The sequence below is a fragment of the Taurulus bubalis genome (assembly GCF_910589615.1).
Source record: "Taurulus bubalis genome assembly, chromosome: 1".
Lineage (NCBI taxonomy): Eukaryota > Metazoa > Chordata > Actinopteri > Perciformes > Cottidae > Taurulus > Taurulus bubalis.
Window position 1 is genome coordinate 38,944,243 of NC_136589.1, and position 25,379 is coordinate 38,969,621.

Consider the following 25,379-nt stretch of genomic DNA (forward strand, 5'->3'; position numbering starts at 1 on the left):
TGTTGCTGGATGATCTGAAGATCAAATAGATTAAAGTCACTTGTATTTATTTATTCAGACAAAAGAACGGATGCCAAAGTATATACGTTTATCCACGCTTTGTTTGTCCCTTTATTGTACCACTTTCATGCAATACCTGCTAAGTACAATCCTGGAAATGAGACAAAGATCAGATGTGTTTGATACTTTCTGGTAAATTCACTTGCAACTCCTCCATATTCTTTAGTTGCATTGGTAATTATTTTGTAATCACTTATTTGTAGATTCTAGGCTTTGCATTGGCTAGTACTGTGGTTCAATATTTCATTATTTACTCCACTATTTTACTTAATTTCATGCTTTGCATGTAAAGTGTTAACTCGAAATATGATTTAAAGCTACAATTTAAACTACAATGTTGAATTAAACAGTGACCTAGTACCACATAGCCAACTGTCAAAGTTATACACTGCTTTTCTTCACATGTTTATGCAACAATAAGTTAACGCCCAATTCTTAATAATAGCTTGACTTTATTTACATTTGTGTTATACTTGAGGGCAATATAATGCGTTTTCTTTATGTGTAACGTAATGGTGTGCTTTTGCTGCTTCGATTAAAAGCTTTGAAAAAGTTGACAACAACGTTTCCACCATTTGACATGTGGCTGCAGAGGAAACAATGAGCTGAAACTCCCTTCTCTGCTTGAACTTATTTAACTCTTAAACGTGAGCTCACCAGTCGACATAAAATCAAACAACCACGTGAGCGAACAGACAGCTCGATCTAGTCAAACATGTCCAACATATTTAGAAGGAATATATCTATCAAATTAAGTCTATTCTTACCTCTTCTTGTGTGTACGTCCGAGAGCTGCAGATCTGGCGCGAAACTGAGAGTGACGTTGTTTTCGCGGGGAATTTAGGACCAATAGCAAGCCAGGATCGTCTTTTTCTTTCCGGTCGAGTCCATCACCTTAGAGGGGGATCCAGGTTAGTTTCAGTCGTTGCGACTTTAATTAAACGCACTGAAATGTCTTTATCAATAACATAAATCGCCTGGAATGAAACTGGAACAACGTTGGGTTTTTTTTAAATTGTATTTTAAAAATGATCCGCGTTTCGTGCGCGTGGCCTTTTGCTGCTTGATACGTGGAGCTAATTTGATTTGGCCCAACAATAAATCATATTTTTTCCATTCTATTGAAAAACTTAAATACAATAATGTAAAACAATTAAATGTCGGCAACACAAATGTAAATACCTAAAAATAAATAAATAGAAAATAAATAAATAAAATAAACGTGTATACTTAAATCAATAAAATGTAAAATTAAGGACAAATAATATGTTTAGGATTTCTCTTAACCTATTGGATATTATTTCAACCAAAACATATTTTTGAAATGCTATTCTGCTAGGAAACTAATTGTAAACTGAAATTAAGTGTCAAATATCAGTGTAAATATTTAAACGAGTAAGTGAATCACATCCTCGTTTTTGTCGCAATATCCGCAATCTGAAGTATCAACTGAAACTGTATTTTATCAGCATTATAACTATGCATTTCTTTTGGTATTTGTACTCATTACAATATGACTTCATCCTGCAGGTGCGTTCATCGATCAATAGGTGGCGCAGTTTCCATTTCAAAAGATATTGACAGAGGAAAAGTACAGCGCACTTCCTGAGGGGGGGAAACACAAGGAGCGTTTCCGAGAAGTGTCAGTACATGTGTCCCTCAAGGTGGTACAATCACCACCAGTTCATCATGTCCCCTACTATGTTCTGTGATGAGTCAGTAAGTAAGTTTAAACTTACTTACTGACTTACTTAACAAATTAAACTTGATCCCAAGTCACATAAACAACATAAGGAACCTCAAAAAGATTAATAAGAAATAAAGTAATATAAAACAAGTATTACTAAAATAGCTCAAACTAAGCTAAAAACTAGGACTGTGCTCTTAACACACATTATGACAGTAATAAGCTGTACATGTTTAGTGTCTAATAGATATTGCCTGTTGTATTGTATTGGTATAGCATATACAAGGTACTTTTCTAAGTATTTTATTTAGTACATACATCGTCATGTTTTCCATCAACATGATAGGACTTTGCCATTATATGTGTTGGTGGACTTCCCTCCACTGAAACACTGTTTGAACGTTTGACCACCGAAGCAGACTCCATGCCCTCAACTATTGTACTTAAATACATTTGTGAGGTACTTTACATGCGGCATGCTTTACACTTATACTTCTCTACATTTCAGATGGAGAAATTGTACTTTTTTTTTCCCTCTACACAACATGTACTTTTCAGATGAATTTTTACAAACAAAACATGAGATCAGTTTATAGAATACTACTACTTAGTAAATAAAGTAGTAACGATGAGCAACACTTGGACCAGCTACAACATTAAAGTATCGCTTATATATGTTAATGCATTAGTAATAAGGATTCAGTGAAATACTGTAACACCTTCTGCATTATACGTCATTTTAGTTGTGATACTTTAAGTACATCTTTCCGATAATACTTCTGCACTTTTACTTTGTACTGTTTACTAGTAATATTACTACTTTTACTCGAGTAAATAGTCTGAATACTTCTTCCATCGCTGTTTTAATCATTTAAAGTTCTACCCAGAGCCCTCAGCATGTAAACAACTCCGCACCATTCATACTCTCGTAGTAAAAAGTGGGGAGGCACGAGCAACACGCCTCTCTCTCCTCAAATGGGAAGTCAACGGACACCACGTGACCTCCGTTTTGACTTGACTGGCTCGTGAGAGGGCGGTGCGTGTGACGTCAGCGGGGGAAACGATACAAAAACACTGCGCGAAAGTACAGCCGCTCCAGAGAAGTGTCAAGTGTTGCGAGAAGAAGATTACTATCATATATATATATATATATATATACACAATTTTTTTTTTCAAAATTGGAGCAAGGCGCGTGCGCAGATAGTGAAAAGCCACTTGCAAGGTTTACCGTGCTGTCACGTTTTTAAACAAGTTCATATATATATATATATACACTTCCTAAAACCACGTGGGTCAAGTAACCAGAGTTCATGTGTGACATATACAGCCTGGACTCTCACTGCGTGTCTCCACGATGCAACATGAGTTGGGCGATGGAGCCTGCTAACTTCTACGAGACTGCCAAGCAGGGCGCCCCGCAGATGGGGCTCTGCAAGCCTGGCAACAACAACAACCACCACAGGGTCGACGGCGCGGCCGAGGACGGCTCCATGGTGGAGCTGAGCACCGCCACCGCCATGTACGACGACGAGAGCGCCATCGACTTCAGCCAGTACATCGAGTCCATGACCGCGGTGCCCAACTTGGAGCTGTGCAACGACGAGCTCTTCCTCGACCTGTTCAACACCGTGAAGCAGGAGAAGCTGGATTTCTACAACATGCAGAGCCCCGCGATGCCGGGCGACATGCAGCAGTACGCAGCGGCGGAGAGGAAAGCGGACGTCGGCGGGTTGGTGGATAAAGGGGCGTTTTGCGCGCCCATCAAGCAGGAGTCCGACTGGAGTGACAGCGACGCGTCCTCGTCTCTGCCGTCGCAGATCGAGAGCTGCGCGCAGACGTCCGTCAGCCTCACGACGGGGCAGCCGACTCCCCCCACCACCCCGGAGCCGCTGTCCAGCTCCAGCAGCTCGGCCAGGTCCTCCCCGCGTAAAGTCGGCAGGGAGAAGGGGAAGAAGGTGGACCGGTACAGCATGGAGTACCGACAGAGGCGCGAGAGGAACAACATAGCCGTGAGGAAAAGCAGGGACAAAGCCAAGAGGCGCAACGTGGATATGCAGCACAAGCTGCTCGAACTGAGCTCTGACAACGATAAACTCCATAAAACTATCGATCAGCTCACCAGAGAGCTCTCCGGGCTCCGAGACTTCTTCAAGCAGATGCCCGGCTCGTCCTTTGCGGGCTCCACGAGTGCGTTGAGCCGGTGACGGATTCATGAACCCACGGACTGAGCTATTAGGAGACATACCTCAACAGACATTTATTTTTTTTACCATCTGTACCAGATGTATTTTAAGCTTACCATAATGGCACTGGAAAAAATATATATATGATGTTGCTGCCATATTTTTTTGTGGGAATTTTGTCTGTATTAAATTATTTTACCACTGCATTTACATGATGTTATTATACCTGATATGGTACATGTTATAATTCCAAACTTTGTATAAGAGCCAGAGCATGATCTTTTATATAGTTTGTATGAAAACCCTTGAAAACATTTGTTTATGGAATCTATAATAAAATTGCTGAAAAGGTGCAGAAAAAAATCCTGGTGTGTGAGTAGTCTGTGCAGTTTACTATATGTTGAGGGAAGTGAGAGTGCAACAGGAAATGGAATGTAAAGTCAGCAAAAATCCAACTTTATTGAAAGTAATCTTAAATACAGAGGTAGATGAGAGGGGGGACTTTTAAACCACTTAAAATGTGTTTAAAGTCAAGAGTCCCAGTTGATGAACCGCGTGGGCTGCTTTGACAGACTGCATGCCACCGGTCCACCCTTGGGCTGTCAACCGCTGGTCCACAGGATCACATATCGTTAACACAAACAAGACCTTGTCTTCTTGCAGCCCGTTCACTTCAGCGTCAAGCTGTCAGGGAGGCGGGTGGTGGGGGGAGGAGGCTGAACTGGCTCAGCCTGAGGCCTCTTGTGCAGATCCTTGGAGCCAACTGGGGCCTGAGGATTGATATCATTAGCTTCCCACCCCTGACAGACTCAGAGGCAGATTTCTTCCAGGCCGATCCAGAGGGCAGGTTTCCTGGAGACGACTCGGACGTAAACGACGAGGGGGCCCACCTCTTTTCCCAGGACATTCTCTACATCGTAACCTGGGAACTGAAACAAACCATTTATTTATCAGTTTAAAACACAACCCCCACACTAACTGTGCATGCTTTCTTAAATATAGTTCTTAAACTAGCTGAAGTTGCAAAGAATATTTGAGTGCACGTAAAGCGCCGACCTTTGCACCCCTCCACATTGGTCAGCAGCATTTTCTGTTGATCTAAGAATTAATTCTGCACTCACAAGTTCCCCTGGTCAACATAATCAATGCAAAAAACACTATTTGCACAAGTATTTTTATAGGAAAGTTATTATTATAATATCTCCAGCATAAAACCTGCATGCAAACTTTAAAAAACTATCACTACATACAAGAGTGGGTGGGAGATCACGTCAGTATTTTTGGCGGCAAAGTCTTTTTAACTGTTTAAGAGACGAGCATGACTCAGGTTATTTTTGTGTGTGTTCCGAACAGAACAGGCTTTATCCCCTAGACATGAACAGATGACAGTGCTTTCGAGACATATTGACACTAGAATGCAGCGAGCACTGAGGCCCAGAGTTACATAACAGTTTGTAAAAGCGAGCCCACCTCATGACCGTTCAGTGCCGCAGTGTTTAGGATCGACGTGATCGTCTTCTGCTGCAGCTGTCGGTAGAAATGAAACGGTTTAGAGTCATAAATGTCTTTTTAATTATCGCCTCAATGTTGTAAATGAAAAACAAATGCTGGTGAGTAATAGACTGATAGGAGGCTGAAATATCAGTTGGCTGATAAGAGCGCTGCTCCTTTTTTATCAGTTTGGCTCACTTAGTTTTCTGATAAATTCGCAGCAGGTTTTACACATAATAGCAACGCTGTCATGCAGATGCAGTGAAGGATTTTAAGTTATGAAGTATTTTTAATATGCAGGAATCTACAGATTAAGCATCTTGCTCAAGGACACTTCAACAAGACTGATGCTTGTTTGTCCAACAGGTTTGAACCCAGCCTGTCCACTCTCGGACCACTATAGTGCTCTTTGTACTGTCAATCTTCTGATATTACATTTATTTTCACTGAAGCTTTTTATTCAGCTAAAAGCAATAGTTTAATGTTTGGGGGAAAAGCCATTTGTTTTCTTGCCAAGAATTAGATGAGTAAATCGAAACCACGTCTGTAGCATCAATGTGAAGCAGTCAGTTAGCTTAGCACAAAGACTGGAGACAGCTAGCATGTGTCTCTGTCAGAGGGTAACAATATCCGCCGACCAAGAAAGCCGGGGAGAAATTCCCAGAAAGAAAGTGGAGACTCCAGGAAGTTATAGGCCTGAACCAAGAAATAGCCTGACACAGTCCCCACTTTTACACAGATTAAACGAATGCTAATATAACATGGTAATTATTGAGCTTCAGCTAAGCTAAGGCTGCTGGATGGAGCTTCATATTTCACAAACATGTCATCAAGCTTCTCATTTAACTCGGCAAGAAAGCAAATTTGCATATTCCCCAAAAAACTACTCCTTTAAATACTTGCGAGCTACGTGTACAATGTTGAGCTACTGTGTAAAATAATACTTAATCAGCCCTGAAGCAGTTTGAAGCGTGATACAGTCAAATGCACATTGAAAAACCCATTAACACTGTTCTCACCTTGACCTTCAAAGTGCAATTACTTAATGAAGAACTCAGGAACACTTCCATCTTAATCCTCGTGTCCGGTTTGTCCACTGACGACTTACAAGAAACACAGTGGAAGTTCTGACTGTGGAAAAGAAAAGAAACTTGTGACTTTGCCTTGATGATTGTTTGCACGAAGACTAATTCTGGATTCAACTTGAGAACTTACGGCCTTTCAGGTAACATCTCCAAGTCGTCACTTCCACAGTGGTTGCAGGCCGGCCAGGAATAAGCAGCGGTCTCATCCACACCGACTATCACTCCTGCAGACAATTAAAGTGTTAACATTCTTATATTAACATGCACAAAAACATCTTGAAAAACCCACTGAACCGTTCAACTTGGCTTTACTTTTATTCGCCCGTCTTTTATCATCAATGTTATTTACATTTTAAGTTATTTTCAAAAGAAAAACACTGACGCCTAACTAGAAGAAACTGATATATGATCTACATAAGTTTCAAAGTGTTGGTACGTTTGTGAGGGGGTGTAGGAGATAAACACATCCCTTTCATTTTTATCTGAGATGGCCGTGATAACCGCAGCAGAGTGCTCCCAGCTTGAACACCGTCTCATTTAACATCCAGAGCTGCTGCTCCACAAACGCAAACCAGCCAGAAGTGAGATACCGAATTTAACGCCGATAAATTGCACTTGCACATATTTTTTTTTCCACTTGTAATTTCCAGAAGATAGTATCCGTGTACGAGTGCAAAAGATAAGTTTGTTTTATTTTTTTCCAGCCACCTGACCAAACATGTTCGGCCAGAGGGCCCAGAACCAAGAGGGCTCACAGTTTGATCTTTGCCCTCAACTGTGACACGAAGTCGACAGATGCAGATTGTTATCCGTTTCACGCTGCGTTTGTCTTCTTCTTTTCTTTCTGCACCACATTTACATAATTGGAAAGACTCAAAGAAAGTAAAGCAAAAGGACAAATTCACAAAAACCGCAAAGCAGGACTTTCATTTTGTTGCAAAAAGTTTTCCCAACATATTTGATGTCAGCAAATAGGACAAAGCTTATCAACGTAAAGAAAAAAAGCACCAACTGAGTGTATGTGACAGACATTCGGGGGAAACAATGGAATGTTCCTTCAATCTGTAACTAATAACTCATCTCAACTATAAAAAGCCTTATGGGGAGCCGACATGTTGTTTTTACTGACAAAATGACGTGGGAAATGATTGGAATTCAACACAATTCCATGTGTTTTTGTTTCATAAAGTCCTAAACAATGACAGCCTGAGGACATTGAACAACAACAAACGGCAGGAAAAGTGATGCCTTGAAGCCACATCAAGGCCTCCAGCTGAGCTGTAAACTCACGTATGAGGAAAAACTAGTAGGTGTCTTCCGCTGAGAAAACAACCCATCGAGCCTGTTCTGCAGGAATCCAGTGATAGCCACAGGAATCGGTGAAAAGGGAGAAACTGACCCGAGAGAGAGCAGACGGAGTTGGGTGTGATCTCAGGACTCAGGGGATCCAGTCTCACAGGTTGGGGCAGGGTCTCCGCCCGAGGCTCAGGTCTGGCCGAGGACTTGAGATCGCCATCAGGGTCCACAGAGCCCATCCCAACAACGGACTGCTCCACACACAAGAGAACACCTAGGTTTGGAAAGTTGGAAATATTACTCCACAAAGAAATATATATCAAACTAGAGCTCGGATTGTGTCCATCCCCAAGGCAGCAGACTAGTTCAGGAGAAGCTAAATATTGTCCTCTGAGATTTATTAAATTCAAAGTATAAAGTAGCAGAAAATGGAAATGCTAAAGTAAAAGGACAAGAATCTCCATGTTGTAATTTAGTAAATGTGCCTTTTGACTTTCCACCACTGTTTGGGTGACATGTGCACAGCTCATGACACGGCGGTCGGATGGCATGAATGTCATGTCAGGTCACGTCAAAGCTCTACCGTGTTCTCTGATGACATCTCTGAATGACATGCGACAGGCGGCGGGGGAGTTTAGGGATTCGAGGACAGAGGAAGTGAGCGCACAGGAAGTGCTGACACACAGGGCCACCGTTCGCCAGCGGGGCCTCTCGGGCCGATCCTCCTGAAGACTGGGGTCTGTCAGCACCAGCCAAACCTCACCCTGGCCTACATCACTACTCTGAAATACAAAAACACAAAAAAGGAACACTTAGAGAACTACTTGGAAACAGAATGACCTAGAAAGAGACATTTTACAAGGAAACTTTACAAAACTAAAACTAGTCATTTCTGCCTCAAAAAAAAAGAAAGAAAGAAAGAAAAAAGATCACCTGAAAACAGCTTTGACAAGATTATTCATTCAACAAGCTACACACCCTTTGCTTAGGTTAGCAGAGCAAAAACACTCAAATGTGTATCTGTGTTTCAGTGGTGTGAGCACGAGGCAAAGTCCACTTTGTTTGGAGATGTTATCTCATCTTGGTCAAAGTTTAAAGGTCTCACCAATCAATGGTAGAGAACGTCCGGGCCGCTCACCGGCTGACATACACGCAGCGATATGAGCACGGCTCTCGACGTCAGAGCTCAATCTTATCAGTTTGCTGGCTGAAATGATCTCAAAAAGGATGACTGAGGAGCTCTAGAAGACAGAGTTTATCGTGTTCTACTGAAGTAAAATTAAAATTGTTAATTTCTTCATGGATAATAATAATAAAAAAATTTAAAAAGTACCTGCATTTTTCTCTTGTACAGAACAGTAGCGACAAAACTGCAGCGACAGGTATTACGATCACCCTAAAAAAACAAAAGGATTAATTAAGAAATTAAGATGAATTAGCACAATCTCATATTCGTGTGTGTGTGAGAGAGAAAACGGTCACCTGCAGTATGTCTCGTAAGGTTTGTTTAGTGGGAGGAATGTAAAGCGGCGACACCGTTTGCTCCTTAGCCGGTTGAACCGAGCTCTCCTGACCAGACAGTAGGTAGCAGAAACTTGGAGCCGCACCGGCAGGTATACTTTCCTATTAAAAGAGATATTCATGTTAAAGAAAATCTGGTTTAAGGCTCTCCAGGCCACCATACTTTTCACTTGGTTCATCTCTGGATGTGTGCAACAACGGTTTCAGCATTACTGTACAGAGGTTCTGTTTTATTGCAAATGAAAGGCTGTAAATTAAAAAAAGGTGCCGTGTGGAGTTTTTCTTGTTAAGAAACAACAACTAATGATTACTCAGACAGAAAAATAATCAACAATCATTGAAGTGAATTTATTTTAGGGACAAAAGACCAATAATTATCTAGTTCCTGCTTCTTTAGTGAGATGTCGTTGAATATCTTCATGTTCTGTGGGTTTGACGTCAATACATTGAATACATTGAAGGGCTTCATCAGTAAAATCAGTCAGCCGTTTCAGAGAACATATTCCCAAACCAAAAGCATGTTGATGGTGCATCGATTCCTGTCTGAGAGAACTTACACTGCACATACTAGGTGTGTTTCCATGATCTTTAAGAGGCATCACTGGGGGCCATAGACTGTCTATCAAGCTGAAAAGCCTGGTGCTCCTGAGAGTGAGACACAAAAAAAGGAGAAGACATGAAAACAAAATGGAAAAAAAGAGTAAGGAAAGTGGCACTGAAAAGGGTGGGGTAGGGGAGCAGGAGAAACTGGTGAATAAGGGACTTTAACGGGAAGATAAAGAGCTTTCACAGCCAGTTTCACTTCCCTGAAACTCAGATCTGTTAAGACAGAGCTTGTTCGAACAAATTGGCAGAGAGCATGCTTGGGCTGGCAGAGCACATACACTCAGAAAAAAAAAAGACGTTTTTACAAGCAGGTTTTGAGATACTGAAGTGTGGGGAAAAAAAAGTTCAACCCCCACGTACAATCACAATATCATTGTGACGCAAAAAAACCACAAGGTTTAGAAAAACAATTTCAATTGATCTTTGACAGCTGAAGTTTAAAAACGCTCAATTAGTGACGTTTGTTTTCTTCCACCCACGTTCTTAATCCCAGCAACGACAGATTGAATTTAGAGCACACTCAATGGGCTTTTGTGACGTTTCATTTCCAGCTAAACAATACGGGAAGGACTAAACAGGTAGCAACTACTGAACCCGGCAAACTCTTGATTCACCGACTCCTTTCCAAGAGGAACACGTTGAGTTCATGGGGGGGGGTGTAAAAGTTAGTAACTCAACCATGAGTGTGCGCCGTCATATCAGACAGCGGTTGAAAACCTGTTTAGTCGGCCTGTAATCACAGGGTTTCTTTGTGTGGAACTGGTTCTGCAGCCCATTCAAGTCCAGTGAGGCCAGCTCAAGGATGAGTAACCACAAACAGAAATCATTCAACTTGCTCCGGTTTTCATACGGAGCTCACTTCTTTGTTTGTCTGGACAAAGTTTCAAGTACGGCTTTTCTTTTTTAGTCAACATGCAGCCAAGAATAGGTAGCTTTTCTGTGAAAATACCGTCTCACCATAAAGGGCAATATTGACATGACACACTGCTCACACACAGGTTCCAGGGCGGCCTCTTGTTTGTTTAGAAACCATACACCCCTCGACGACTTATATTCTTACAGAAGTAGTTTGACATCTTGGAAATTACGCTTACTCACTTCTTTTTTTGTGCTTAGCTTAAAATAAAGACTAGAAACAGGGCAAAAGGGTAGCACGGCTCTGTCCAAAAGTAAGTAAATATGCTCTCAAGCTCAATAAGTTTCACGTGATATTGTGTTTGTTTCAGTCAGATAAAAAGGAGTAATAAAAAGGGGAATTGTGGTGTTACCTTTGGACACAGCCAGGCTAGCTGACTCCCATGCTACCACATCTTTATGCTAAGCTGGAGCTTCATGTTAACCACACAGACATGAGACTTGTATCAATCATCTCATCTACCCCTGGGAAAAAGACAAATAACCCTGATCGCCAAACTGTCAAACTACTCCCACACGGTTTACTTTGTGTGATTGGTTTAGATTTCCATATATTTACTGCTTCTAAGAAACTGGGGGAAAAAAGACGAATGAATGCCTTATTTACCCAAACCAGGCCAACGTGCTTTTCCACTTGAGCGAGTAAGATAGCTCCATGTGTGAGCGGTGGAGATAGCCCATCCATCACAGTCCCACCACAGAAAACCTCCAGAGACATTATAGGCTGCGGTGGCACTGAAAATACCGAGGATGTAAACATACCCCCAAGTCGGTCTCTAAATGTTCCCATGTCAGTTCTTCTAACTGCATCTAATCTGGGATCCTGACTATGGAAACTCACAAGGGACACAGAGCGTGCCGTGCCCCTCGTATCACTTTACATGTAAACACAGTCACACTGCCAGCAGGACAGCATAATCTGGTTCAGACGAGCTGCTTTCTCTCATTGGATTGCTAATGTGGCGGTTAGTATTTCAGAAGGGCATTCAGGCATAAAAATGGGGGATTTGCTGCAGTTTAAACTACCTGAGATTCACACATTAGACACTAAATCCAATGTGCGATGGTTTGGCTTGAGGCCCCGGTGCCTCCACAGCACAAGGCCCTGAGGCATTCACCCAGGGTTGTTGCTCCAGATGGCCAAGTAGACAGATAAGATAACCTCACACAGAGCAGAAATCCATATCACAGATTGGTACCGGTCTCCGGTTGAAGTTGGCTCTGGGATGAAATTCAGGTGAAAAGCTGTGTGGGTCACTCGAACCTTTCTCGAGTGGCCCGCCGCACCACTTTAACGCTCCTCAGCAGGCAGGTCCTCCCCTGCCACTCGTGGCAGTACTTGTGGAGGTCGTCCTTGCAGGGCAGGAAGTGGAGCTGGACCACGCTGAACATCCCGTAGCTATCCTGGACAAGCACACAGAGCCTGGGAAAGACACAATGACACTGGTTTGATACACTGATGTTAATACGAGTACTTCTTAATCGTGTTAGACAGTTTATATTCTATATTCTTTCACCAAAACACAACGTGCGTATTGTTTACATCCGTGTTTACTTGCTAGCAGCCGCCATCTTCACAGCTTTTTTGTGTAGAATAGTGTGAAACAAGCAGCAGATCTGTATAGCGCCATTACTCAACAACACCAACTAAACTGGAACACACTGTGTGGTCAAAAACTCAACATGGTACCTTTAAATGTATGTATAGATCAGTATTTCATTGAAAAATAATCTTTTGCTGCCAAATATCCATAAACTGTGATGACGTTGATTATGCAAAGAGGAAAGAAAGTATGTTGGTAACAGATGTGGAATCCAGACGAGTCAGCAAGCTTTTAACGTTGAATTTAAACCGTTAACGGCATCAAAATGTTCTGTTGTTCGAATCGATATTCCAACAGCGGACTCGAGTTCTACAGAATTCAGGGCAACGGGTGACCGTGTTAACTGGTGACCGTGTTAACTGGTGACCGTGTTAACTGGTGACCGTGTTAACTGCAGCCGAATGATTCTGTAGTAACTTCAGTAAAATGGTTGACGTAAATAATAAAACACACCTACATGTTCTGTTGGTGTTTATCAGCTGCTGTCGTTACGTGCAGATCTGAACGTTTCAGTTTCCCTTTTCTCGTTCTCCCTGATGTGTTCTTCAAGCTAAGGCAACATTTTCTACCAATCCGCATGGATCATTGCAATCAAATGCAAAACAAAAAAGGCAAATTGCACTCAGCTGCCAAACGTTATGGGGGTGTACGCACTTTAACAACATTAGTGCAATATCTTTTGTGAATCAGACCGTGAGAAGAGGCAGATAGTAGCAAAACATTCTTTGTGAATTCAGGGCCCAAACATTTTTAATGAGACAATTTAATCTTCAAGGTCTTCAGCCACAAACTTAAACCTTTACGCCAACATGAAGAACTCCCTAAAAGTTATCAGAATAACTAAAAGTTAAAACCTTTAGCGCATCACAGCAACCGCACAAACTGGAAGGAAACCAACTGGTAAATTGAGGTTTTGCCACTTGACTCAAGTTTTTTTTTTTTTTTTGGGAACTTGCAAAACTTCTGTGTCTTTTGTCCTGGCTGCACCTGCACGCCACTGAGGCTGGATTGGAATGCATACATTGAAGATTTGGCCCACAAAAAGGTGTCAGGCCGCGTCTTCCTGCACTCTGCTGCTCCCAGTGAGCGAGGAACTGGAACTGCTATAGGCTCCAGTATTTCAGCCAGTCAAGCCCAGACACAGCCCTGTACCAGCCCCGAGAGTAAACAGTGGAGTTCATATCTCCTCATTAGCGAAGCAACAGTCAGGGAAGAGGAGGAGGAGGTAAACGCAGCAAAGAACTGTCAGCGTGCCCATCATGCATGTGTACGTCCCAGACGTTTGGAAATAGTTTTGAGACTGTTTTCAACCACCTGATTGGGTCTATAAACGTACTGTGTTGGTAAACATGGGGTCTGTCTGCGTTTGTTTTGAGAGACCTCGAAAAAGATATCTCAATAACATTCCTGCCATGATTTCTGGTGGTGTCGGCCAATGTTTTCAACAAGATTATTCTCAGTTGTTTGCTATAGTCACAATCCAAAATCAGAGCTGTGGTACATCTTGGAAAAATATAAACACTGAGACAAAGAATGTTTTATGAAGGTTCTATGCTGTGGAGCTGAACACACACACACACACACACACACACACACACACACACACACACACACACACACACACACACACACACACACACACACACACACACACACACACGTATATCAAGTTTAAAGTTAGGTTAAGACCTCAGTTCATTTTAATCCCTTATCGACATGTTGGACACTTTGTCAAGTCAGACAAAAAAATGCCTCAGGATCAAAAGAAATTCCTTAAAACCTTCTTTCAAGAACACAAACTATATTTACTACAGTTAGAGAGAGAAACTGGCTCCTGTCCTATGATGAACTCTGTGATGAAAACAGGACCCGATAGACTGACACCAACAATCGTTCTCATTATTTATTGATCAGACTTTGATCAAATCTGCGTTAACGTTTTCATTAATAATTTAATAATCAGGCATGAAAACGGGTCAGGGGTGAAAAGGGTGAGAAGGATATTACCCCTCTAGGGGGGGTCCGGGGGCATGCTCCCCCGTAAGAAAAATTGTAATATTCCATATTTTAAAGCATCAATCTGATGCATTTTGAGATGCATTTTTTGCCAACCTGGGGAGAGCTGGAGAAACTTAACTTCAGCCATGAGTCAAAAATTATTATGGCCTCCTTACTAAGTATTATTCAAGCCATTTCATGCTGTCACTGGGTCAAACATTTACAGTCAGGCCTGCAAACTCATGAGGGGTGAAAAGGTGACACCAGCAGGGCGGGGGGGGCAGTGACGGGCGAGTCAGTGCCGAACAGCGTCACTCGTCGAGAAGCTGACAAACTATGATCATTATGGGTTTTAATTCTTCTTTTGTCAATACCCAAGTGTACATATACTGTATATACACACACACACACACACACACACACACACACACACACACACACACTACCATTCAAAAGTTTGGGGTTGCCCAGACAAATGTTCAGTTTCTTCGCAATTTCTCGCATGGAATAGCCTTCATTTCAGGAACAAGAACAGACTGGCGAGTTTCACATGAAATTTCTCTTTTTCTGGCCATTTTGAGAGTACAATGGAACCCACACATGTGATGCTATGCATAGGAAGGCCAGATGTAAAGCTTCTCTCCCCAGCATAACTGTTTTAAGTTGTGCTAACATAATTGCACAAGGGTTTTCTAATCATCCATTAATCTTCTAAGCGATGAGCAAACACAATGTACCATAGAACACTGGAGTGATAGTTGCTGGAAATGGGCCTCTATACACCTAGATAGATATTTCATTAACAACCAGATGTTTCCACTTAGAATAGTCATTTACCACATTAACAATGTATAGTGTATTACTGATTAATGTAATGTTATCTAAAAAAACAGTGCTTTTCTTTGAAAAATAAGGACATTTCTAAGTGACCCCAAACTTTTGAACGGTAGTGTGTGTGTGTATATATTTTGTAATACTTACAATATGCAATACTGCTATACTATACTGAATATTGTTTTGCTACTACTACATTTCACTTCATAATATTACACTTATATGCCATAATATGTATAATGTACCAGCCTTTTTATTTGACCATATTATGTCATACTGTTATACCACTTTACTTTGAGGAGACGTCACTGTTAGTCTAGAACACTGAATAATGTTTCCACCAGTAAACCTGAACATGCACACTTCTCTCTGTGTGACAGTGATTATAACCGCATAACTATATAGATTAGAATTAACTGGAGGATACACTTTTTCCTACACGTAGATCTTAAACCCTTAAATATAAACAGTAGCCCGGCCACCCTACGGAGGAAACTCATTTCATTTATTTTTATTAAAATAAAAGTTGGATAAAATCTCCATTGTCCTCTCCTTATATGTAGTCAGGTGTCGGTAGGTAGAACTGCAGCGCCGCTGACTCTCCGCTCTCCTGTCTGACGTCACACGCTGCCACGGACTCTCCGCTGCCAGTAATCTCACTCGCTTTCTCTCCAACAACGTTAGCTAATGTGTTAGCAAGGTGACTAGCTTGCTATTATTAAACTGGTGGGAGGGAAATGAAGCCGCTGTAGACATCTTAACACTGATTGGCCAAGACTCGACACGTCAAAGATCTTCTATTGCTAAGATGATCACGACCTCAGTTTTTTTCTGTGTCCCACTCCAATCTCAGAAACGGCGGACAGTTGACGCCCCCCCCCCCCCCTCTCTCCCAAAAACAAAAACTCTTCGGATCTACACCATTCACGTAGGTTACCTATTTTGTTTTCAAAACGGCGAATTTCGCCGAAAGGTGAGGGATTTTCATGTCTGTAATAATACTTTGATTATATATAGTGCTTTTCTGAATACTCAAAGACGCTTTACATTCACCCACTGATGAGAGGAGCTACCATGCAAGGTGCCACATCAGGACAATCTAACATTCATACACCGTAGGTGCAGCTACGGGAGCAATTTAGGGTTAAGTGTCTTTGCTCAAGGACACATGGACATGGGCAAGCGGAGCCGGGGATCGAACTGCCGATCCTCTGATTGGAGGACGACCCTGCTCACCACTGAGCCACAGTCACTCTATCAGTTCATTGTTGGTTTGTTGACGATAACAAAAATATAGGCCATAAACACCAGAGCTATCCTTTAACTATTACTACAGGCACATACAACTTTGAATAGAAATAAAATATAACTAAATTAATAAAATGTTGTAATCCTTGTGTGTGAAACCAGGAGTTTACAACGACTATACATTTGAACCAGGCTAAATAAATAAATGAACATGACCCCGCCTACAATATGAATACATCTGCTGGTCACATTGGTGGGAATACAGATACACTATCACTTTAAGAGCAGCTTGTCTGAACTAGCAAAAACTTCATGAAACCTGATATGACACTTGACAGATAGAAAAGAAAAGCAAAGCGATGGGACTCTTGGTGGTACGAGCTTGACGTAAACAACCGCCCCCCCGCTCAGACACTCCTTTTTGCCCGTTAACAGCCCCACTTCCTCAAACACCCTCTGACACCCCAACAAATCTTCTGCCATTGGCCGGGCTTCTTTCTCAGACAGATTTTTAGGAATTTGTTATTGTGAGCGATCACAGAATTCTCAGCAACTATGGTTTTCTTCCAGGAACTAAGATCCATGGAGCCTATGCAAACACACCCCCACACACACAGAAACACACAGACACACACATATGCTGTGTGCGCTCGCACATTACTTGGCAACGTACAAGTAAGTGACCCACACATTAAGAACACAGCAGAGAGGCCTCATTGGTGGGGGGGGTGGACAGGCGGGATTCCTTCTTATGTGTTGTCCACCAATCGGTGCAGGCGGAGCGATAAACACGGTTGTAACAGGATCCTTGCAGCACATTGTGTTCCTTCTCCACAGAGAGAGGGAGAAAAAAGAAAAAAAAGAGAAACAACTAGCCTCTCCTCTCATCCTGCAAACAGTTAATCTCCTTGTTTATTCTACTCTGAATTTACGGGAATTTAACATCTTCTTCAGGCATAAATATCACACTGGCCTCCCTCCCATGTGTCTGTTAACATGGAGGCTAAACAACAAAAGGATCAAATAAGCATGCTGACTAGAGGAAGTGAGTCAGAGGCTGGGGACAACATGAGAGGTACACACTGTCCTCGTCTTTATACAGAATGGGGCAAGTGGAGATGGAGAGTAAACCACTGCAGAGCAGGCGTGCAGCCTGGAAAAAGTACTATAGGCAACTAAATATACCGAGACGTTGTTGTTGTTGTTCCAACCAAAGCTTCTTATAAAGAGGTATAAAAGTCAGGGTTCATACACATTTTGACCAATGGATTTCCATGACTTTAAACCAACTTTCTATGACCATACATTTTGTGATGTATGTATTCGGTGTATACATGAAAAAGTGAGAAAATGTAGTATTGAAACTAACAATGAGAATTCAAAAGCATACAGTAAACCTTAAATGACACAAATGAATGAGAGACAATAGTTTGATTAAAAGAATAAACATTTATATAGATGCCTGTATGTATGCCTGCTTATATTTTGACCGTCTTTCTTTTAAAAGCACATTAATTATTTCAAACTCGGCCTAAATGAACGTCATGAACATGATAATATAATAAATTTCCATGACCTTTCCGAAACCTTTGGGATTTTATTTTTTCAAGAACTTTTCCAGGACTGGAAATAACCATTTTAAAATGACATGACTTTTCCAGGTTTTCCATGACCGTAAGAACCCTGAAAGTGTACTTAAGCAACTTATTATACTTTAGAAAAGAAAAGAAAAGCATTTACATAAAAAAAGTGTCTTATTAGAAGTATAACTTCCCAGATGCTGTTTAAAATCTGTCACAATAAGGAGGCAGAGTGCTCCGCATATTTTGAATTCAGGCCCTCGTGATCGCCTCCTAACCTCCAGCCTTTTCAGAGAAAACGGGAGGACAGTGAGGGAGCGTTTCCGGTCAGAGAGCGGCGTTTGTTTACCAGCCGCAGAAGCAGCATGGCAGGAGAAAGTGTCTTATTACAACCGAAGCTGGTCAGCTGACTGGGGCTCTCCTTTCACCACACAGTGCCCCTCGTGCCGCTCCGCTCAGAGGAACCAAAGCTTCTCTTTTATTACTCAGCAAAGAACTAAAAACAACAAGCCCGGGGAGAGCCAGGCAATTTAAGGTCACGCTTGCTGGATTAGCTTCAAATAGGACGTTCACTGAGTCAGGAACAATAATGAGACCACTTGAGTGAACCTCATTTCAATAACACGGGAAGCACTGAAGAGCTCGCACTTAAGAGTTAGCCATTGTTTTGTAGGAAGGGGATCAGATTCCACGTCACTGGACAGAAATATCACCTGTATTATTAAAATAAGACATTCTAAAAAAAAAGGTGCAGTCAGAAATCAATATTGTTGTATCAACAATAAGAAAAAGAATGCGATGGGAAATTAGTCCCACGCAGTGAGAAACTCACAGTGAATCAACACACAACTCTACTCTGTAGTGTTTGTGTCTTTCAGCTCATTCTTTTGGTTTTACAGCCCACAACAGCTCAACATTTCCAATCGCATCAGGCAGCTGTTGGTGGAAAAAAGGTCCGATAAACTCTCTTTACGCTTCACCAAAGAATCAAACATACGGTGATCGAACCGGTTTGAACGGGAATGTCCCAGTTTCAAACTGGGAGTCCAGAATCTTCACAAATGAAAAACACTAAAATGTCCCAGTTTTCAAAAGTCACAACCAAAACAAAAAGAGTGCGAATATTGAATTTACCATTTTTCTTGATTAACCGATAAAATCAAAAGGGTATAAAATGCCCAATACAGGCCAAGCTGATGTCTTCAAATGTCTTATTGTGTCTGACCAACAGTCAAAACCCCAAAAATATTCAGTTTACTATCATGTATGACAAACTAATGTTATAGTATTTTGAGATTTTTTTTTCTCAATGAATATGAATACAATGTTTTGGCTCCACCATCAGATATAGTAACCAAAGCTAAAACAAAAGAGTCCAAACAACTGAACTATTTCTGTCTCGCCAAGACTGGGCGTCGTGACACTTTCACAACCGTACAAATATACTTTTGGTTTCCTTAATAGCGTTAAGGTAAAATCAGAGCTGTTGCGAACCTGTTCCACCCAGCAGAGAACAAGTGGGCACCGACTCAACTCTGGCTTGCTGGAGCACGAGCATCTGAACACATCGCGCTGCATTTCCCGAGAATTGGATCGAGTTGCTCACAGAGGGCTGGATTCAATTAGAAATGTTTGTGTCCTTTGTCAAGCAATGCCATATGGCTGGAGACAGCGTGAGCGCTTTGTGGGGCCGGCTGCGCCGTGAACAATAGCTCGACCACTTACACACATTGTGCCACCACGGAGAAGCATGAGAGGCCTGAGACCGAGGAAACCAGCATGCAATTATTTATTCCCCCCCCCACACAAAAAGCGTAATTTATATTGTGGGAGTGACGCATACACAGGAGATACAAATGTGATTCTCTTTTGGCATCAAGTGTCGGACTAAAAGCCTCGCTGGGCCGCCGATTATCAGCTGGTCCAGCAGTACCTGGTTTTGCCCTTTTCTGCAGGAGGATCCGAGGATGGCCTCGAGGGAAGTCTGGGCTTGAGGATGGACACAGGAGAGCAGTCAGGCATGGGGATGGAGTAAACTCTCTGGACCACCACCTCCACGTCCTGCCCCACAGAGCCAGCCTGGCCAAGACCCTCAATGGCTTCCAGGAGAGAAAGGCAATGTCTCGCTGAAACTCCCAAACCTCCAAAACGGCACAGAGAACCGGAGGCGGCAACCTGAGGAGAAGAGAGGGAGGAAATGAGACTTTACACCTCAGAGCTGCAATGGTTGGATAAGTAATCAATTAGTTGATTGGCAGAAGAGTCATTTTTAAGGGAAAATGCCTGTTTCAGCTTATTAAATATGAATAAATGCTTCAGTTTAATAAAATATAAAAGACAGTCGATCAGACAAAACAATACGTTTGAAGATGTTACCTTGAAGTAGTGGTACTATTTTCTGATATGATATAAACCCAACAAGGAATCTACTTATGATAAAAGTAATCTTTAGTTGCATCTCTATGCTCTGTGCTTGTTATTTATAAACACAGCTTTTCATTTCTCGCCACACAGTCGTTTGTATAAGTTCATTGTCAACACACCTCATGGTAGTGAGCAGCAATAACCACAAACATCTCCTTTTCTTTATGCTGCATTAGAAATCTGCTCTATAAAAAAGGAGGGCGTGGCCGATATTGCCATGTTTTTCAGAAGTTCGCTGCCATAAGTTATTAGTGTTTGTTTACAGCAAACAGAGAATCAGATTTAAGAAATCAAACATGCATGTAAACCTTGTAAACTTATTATAATCCTTCAGAGACTGAATGTTCCTGTTGTATTGATTACATTTATGAAGATAATTGACACAAGCCTCCTCATGGGTTAGTTTATGTGCCAACAAAACAAAATTAAATTATCACACAATAACTAAACCTGAACTGATGACATCTGTGACAGCAGCTGAGAGTTAGTTACAGACTACGTGTAATATGACGGGTTAATACAAGTTTGTTTGGGGTCTAAAATGACCTGTAAGTTACTGAATACAGTATATCTTTAAGTGGGGAACTAAATGTAAGGCATGTGATTCTACTGACATGTTTGACATCGATCTCCGCTGTGGTCCTGCATTCCTCCAGTAGTCCAAACGTCTTACACAAAGAATATGGGTTGCATCTTTCTGCCGAGAGCAGGCCTCTGGGAACGGACACACTGGCCAGTTTGGTTGCAGAGTAAACTTTCTGACTGAAGTGCGTGTTCAGAATAGTATCACGGCTGAAGCCCTCGATAGAAAGACTTTGCCTGCAAAGAGATAAAGATATAGTTTTAGAGTTAGCAGTTGTTTCGGTGCTGTTGTTTCATTCTACCATGAAATTAAACATATTTAAGGCGTTGGGTAATGAGAAACAGTCTGTGTTGTGATTGCGTTGATAACAGATGCAACGGCTGAGATTTGACAGAACATTAAATGGAGTATTGCACAAACGTAGGGGGGCTGAGAGCTCGAGACTGAATGTCAAACTCAGATAAGCTACCAACCACCTCCACAGGTTTCTTTACGAGGTACCACCCAGCACACAGTAAATGATCAAAAACCTTCTCCGAGGCAATGGGGAAATACACAACGGACGCTTTTTGTCCTTTTTTACTGGAGGTACAGTTTCCATATAAGTGACACCTTGTGGCGCCGCACAGCTCGATTAAAACTCTTTCCAAATGTGACATCACGTATGGAAAAAACACACTTCAACGGACGTTACAATCAGACAGGCCGAGAGCTCGCTGGAGAAAAAAAAACCCAAATCAAATGCAAAGTACGTGAAGTGCTCTCGTGTTGAATTTCACCCGTTTGTCACCGTTCACCAGCTTAGATTTCAAATCTAGGAAACAGTTCTGGTTATGTGTTTCACAAAAGGTAAATGACACACACACCTGAGTGGTGCCGAGCCTGAAAATCAAACAACCTGAACAATAGATAATTATAGGTCACGTTGTTTATGGGAATTACATTTCTACCACAAGTGACACGGATCATTGAGCGATGATGTCTCATCACTGACTCAGAGACAAGATCCCTGTGACTGGAATAATAATTTACAGTGAGTTGACAGTTGGGTTGGGCTGAGTACAAATTAAATGTTGTCTAATGCAAACTTTGAAGGTTTATCCATCCATCCATTTTCAACCGCTTATCCGGGGTCGGGTCGCGGTGGCAGCAGGTTCAGCAGGCCGACCCAGGCTTCCCTCTCACCCGCAACATTTTCCAGCTCATTCTGGGGGACCCCGAGGCGTTCCAAGGCCAGCCGGGAGATATAATCCCTCCAGCGTGTCCTGGGTCTTCCCCAGGGTCTCCTACCAGTTGGACGTGCGTGGAAAACCTCTAATGGGAGGCGTCCAGGAGGCATCCTGTCTAGATGCCCGAACCACCTCAGCTGACTCCTTTCGACACGAAGGAGCAGCGGCTCGACTCCAAGCTCCCTCCTGATGTCCGAGCTCCTTACCCTATCTCTAAGGCTGAGCCCGGCCACCCTACGGAGGAAGCTCATTTCAGGCGCTTGTATCCGAGACCTCGTTCTTTCGGTCACAACCCAGAGTTCATGGCCATAGGTGAAGGTTGGAACGTAGACCGACCAGTAAATGGAGAGCATTGCCTTCCGGCTCAGCTTCCTCTTCACCAAGACGAACCGGTACAGCGCCTGTTTTACTGCTGCAGCCGCACCGATCCGTCTGTCGATCTCCCGCTCCACCTTACCCTCACTCGTGAACAAGACCCCGAGATACTTGAACTCCTTCGCTTGGGGTAGGCAGTTTGTCCCCACCTGGAGGGAGCAATCCACCGGTTTCCGGCAGAGCACCATGGCCTCAAATTTGGAGGCGCTAACTCTCATCCCTGCCGCTTCACACTCGGCTGCAAAACGCCCCAGTGAATGCTGGAGGTCACGGTCCGAGGAGGCAAACAGGACCACATCATCTGCGAACAGCAGAGAGGCGATCCCGAGACTCCCGAACCGGATCCTCTGCGCCCCCTGGCTGCGCCTAGATATCTTGTCCATGAAAGTCACGAACAGGACCGGTGATAAAGGGCAGCCCTGGCGGAGGCCAACACCCACCGGGAACGTGTCTGACTTATTACCGAGGATACGAACACAGCTCCTACTGCAGGCGTACAGAGACTGGATGGCCCGTGCCAACGGGTCCGGCACCCCATACTCCCGCAGCACCCCCCACAAAAACCCCCGAGGGACCCGGTCGAAAGCTTTCTCCAGGTCTACAAAGCACATGTAGACTGGTTGGGCGAACTCCCAGGACCCCTCCAGTAGTCTTGCGAGGGTAAAGAGCTGGTCCACTGTTCCACGACCGGGACGGAATCCGCACTGTTCGTCTTGAATCTGAGGTTCGACAATCGGTCGGAGCCTCCCTTCCAGCACCCTGGCATAAGCTTTTCCCGGGAGGCTGAGCAGTGTGATACCACGATAGTTTGAGCACACTCTCCGGTCCCCCTTCTTGAAGATGGGAACCACCACCCCGGTCTGCCAGTCCATGGGCACTGTTCCCAACCCCCATGCGACACTGCAAAGGCGTGTCAGCCAAGACAGCCCAACAGTGTCCAGCGCTTTCAGCATCTCAGGGCGGATCTCATCCACCCCCAGCGCCTTGCCACCAAGGAGCTTTTTGACTACCTTAGTGACCTCTGCCAGGGATATAGGTGCATCCACCCCAAGGACTTCAGGCACTGCCTCCTCTCCAGGGGACATGTTGGCCGGTTTTAGGAGTTCCTCAAAGTGCTCTTTCCACTGCCCGACGATGTCCTCAGTCCGGGTCAGCAGTCCCCCCCCCCCCTTCTTCAGCTTGACGGCTTCCCTCACCCCCGGTGTCCACCACCGGGTTCTCGGGTTGCCGCCACGACAGGCACCGATGACCTTCTGGCCACAGCTCCTAGCGGCCGCGTCCACAATAGAGGCTCTGAACATGGTCCACTCGGATTCCATGTCCCCAGCCTCCCTCGGGATGTGTGAGAAGCTCTTCCGAAGGTGGGAGTTGAAGACCTCCCGGACAGGATCCTCTGCCAGACGTTCCCAGTTCACCCTCACTACACGTTTGGGCTTGCCAGGTCTCTCTAGCCGACTCCCCCGCCATCTGATCCAACTCACCACCAGGTGGTGATCAGTTGACAGCTCTGCTCCTCTCTTCACCCGAGTGTCCAAGACATACGGCCGCAGATCAGATGATACGACTACAAAGTCGATCATTGATCTCCGGCCTAAGGTGTTCTGGTACCAGGTACACTTATGAGCCACCTTATGCTCGAACATGGTGTTCATTATGGACAAACTGTGGCTAGCACAGAAGTCCAACAACAAAACACCGTTCGGGTTCAGATCGGGCAAGCCGTTCCTCCCAATCACGCCCCGCCAGGTTTCTCTGTCATTGCCCATTGCCCACGTGAGCGTTGAAGTCTCCCAGGAGAACAATGGAGTCGGCAGGCGGCGCCCTTTCCTGGACCCCTCCCACCGACTCCAAGAAGGCCGGATACTCCGAAATGCTGTTCGGTGCATAAGCACAAACAACAGTCAGAGCCTTACTCCCTGCAACCCGTAAGCGCAGGGAGGCGACCCTCTCGTTCTCCGGGGAAAACTCCAACATAGCGGCGCCCAGCCGGGGGCTCGTGAGTATCCCCACTCCCGCCCGGCGCCTCTCACCCTGGGCAACTCCAGAAAAGGACAAAGTCCAACCCTTCTCCAGGAGCTTGGTTCCAGAGCCCATGCTGTGCGTGGAGGTGAGCCCAACTAAATCTAGCTGGTACCGCTCCACCTCCCGCACTTGCTCCGGCTCTTTCCCAGCTAGCGAGGTGACGTTCCACGTCCCTAGAGCTAGTCTATGCTGCAGGCGATCTGCATAGCACCCGACCCCGATGCTTCCCCCCGCGGGTGGTGAGTCCACAGGGTTGCTGGTCCATGATCTTTTTTCGGGCTGAGCCCGACCGGGCGCCATGGGTGAAAGCCCGGCCACCAGACGCTCGCCGTTGAGCTCCCCTCCGGGTCTGGCTCCAGGAGGGTGCCCCGGTTTCCCTTGTCCGGGCGAGGTAGCGTCATTCCGTGGGCCGTAAATCATCAGGGTTTTTTGAACCGCTCTTAGTCTGGGCTCTCCCCCGAGACCTGTTTGCCTTGGGAGACCCTATCAGGGGCTGACGCCCCGGACAACATAGCTCCCAGGATCACTGAGCCACTCAAACTCCTCCACCACGTTAAGGTGGCGATTCGAACGGAGGAGCTGAAATGAGAGAGATATATTTGTCTGAAAATGCTGAAAATGAAGGATGCTGAAAATGA

At 43.9% G+C, this 25,379-nt stretch overlaps 2 protein-coding genes across 2 annotated transcripts in view; one reads left to right on the plus strand and one right to left on the minus strand.

Moving 5' to 3' along the window:
• Positions 1-2,860: 2,860 nt before the first annotated feature.
• cebpd (CCAAT enhancer binding protein delta) lies at positions 2,861-4,302 on the plus strand. The gene has a single exon (XM_079215485.1). It carries the CDS (start codon positions 3,058-3,060, stop codon positions 3,949-3,951), a length of 894 nt encoding a protein of 297 aa, XP_079071611.1. The 5' UTR covers positions 2,861-3,057; the 3' UTR covers positions 3,952-4,302.
• A 67-nt stretch (positions 4,303-4,369) lies between these two features.
• spidr (scaffold protein involved in DNA repair) overlaps positions 4,370-25,379 on the minus strand; it is a gene marked incomplete at its 5' end in the record, with an annotated part of 33,299 nt that continues 12,289 nt past the window's right edge. The window contains 12 exons of the mRNA XM_079237699.1: positions 4,370-4,859; positions 5,401-5,457; positions 6,441-6,552; positions 6,637-6,730; positions 7,906-8,076; positions 8,386-8,584; positions 9,136-9,198; positions 9,285-9,425; positions 9,881-9,968; positions 12,109-12,267; positions 20,042-20,283; positions 21,147-21,351. Of these exons, the coding sequence (XP_079093825.1) occupies positions 4,740-4,859; positions 5,401-5,457; positions 6,441-6,552; positions 6,637-6,730; positions 7,906-8,076; positions 8,386-8,584; positions 9,136-9,198; positions 9,285-9,425; positions 9,881-9,968; positions 12,109-12,267; positions 20,042-20,283; positions 21,147-21,351 (1,651 nt within the window). The 3' untranslated portion in view covers positions 4,370-4,739. The remainder of the gene's footprint in view (positions 4,860-5,400; positions 5,458-6,440; positions 6,553-6,636; positions 6,731-7,905; positions 8,077-8,385; positions 8,585-9,135; positions 9,199-9,284; positions 9,426-9,880; positions 9,969-12,108; positions 12,268-20,041; positions 20,284-21,146; positions 21,352-25,379) is intronic.

Coding starts and splice junctions, on each gene's coding strand:
- cebpd (XM_079215485.1), top strand. CDS start 3,058: ATGTGTGACATATACAGCCTGGACTCTCACTGCGTGTCTCCACGATGC.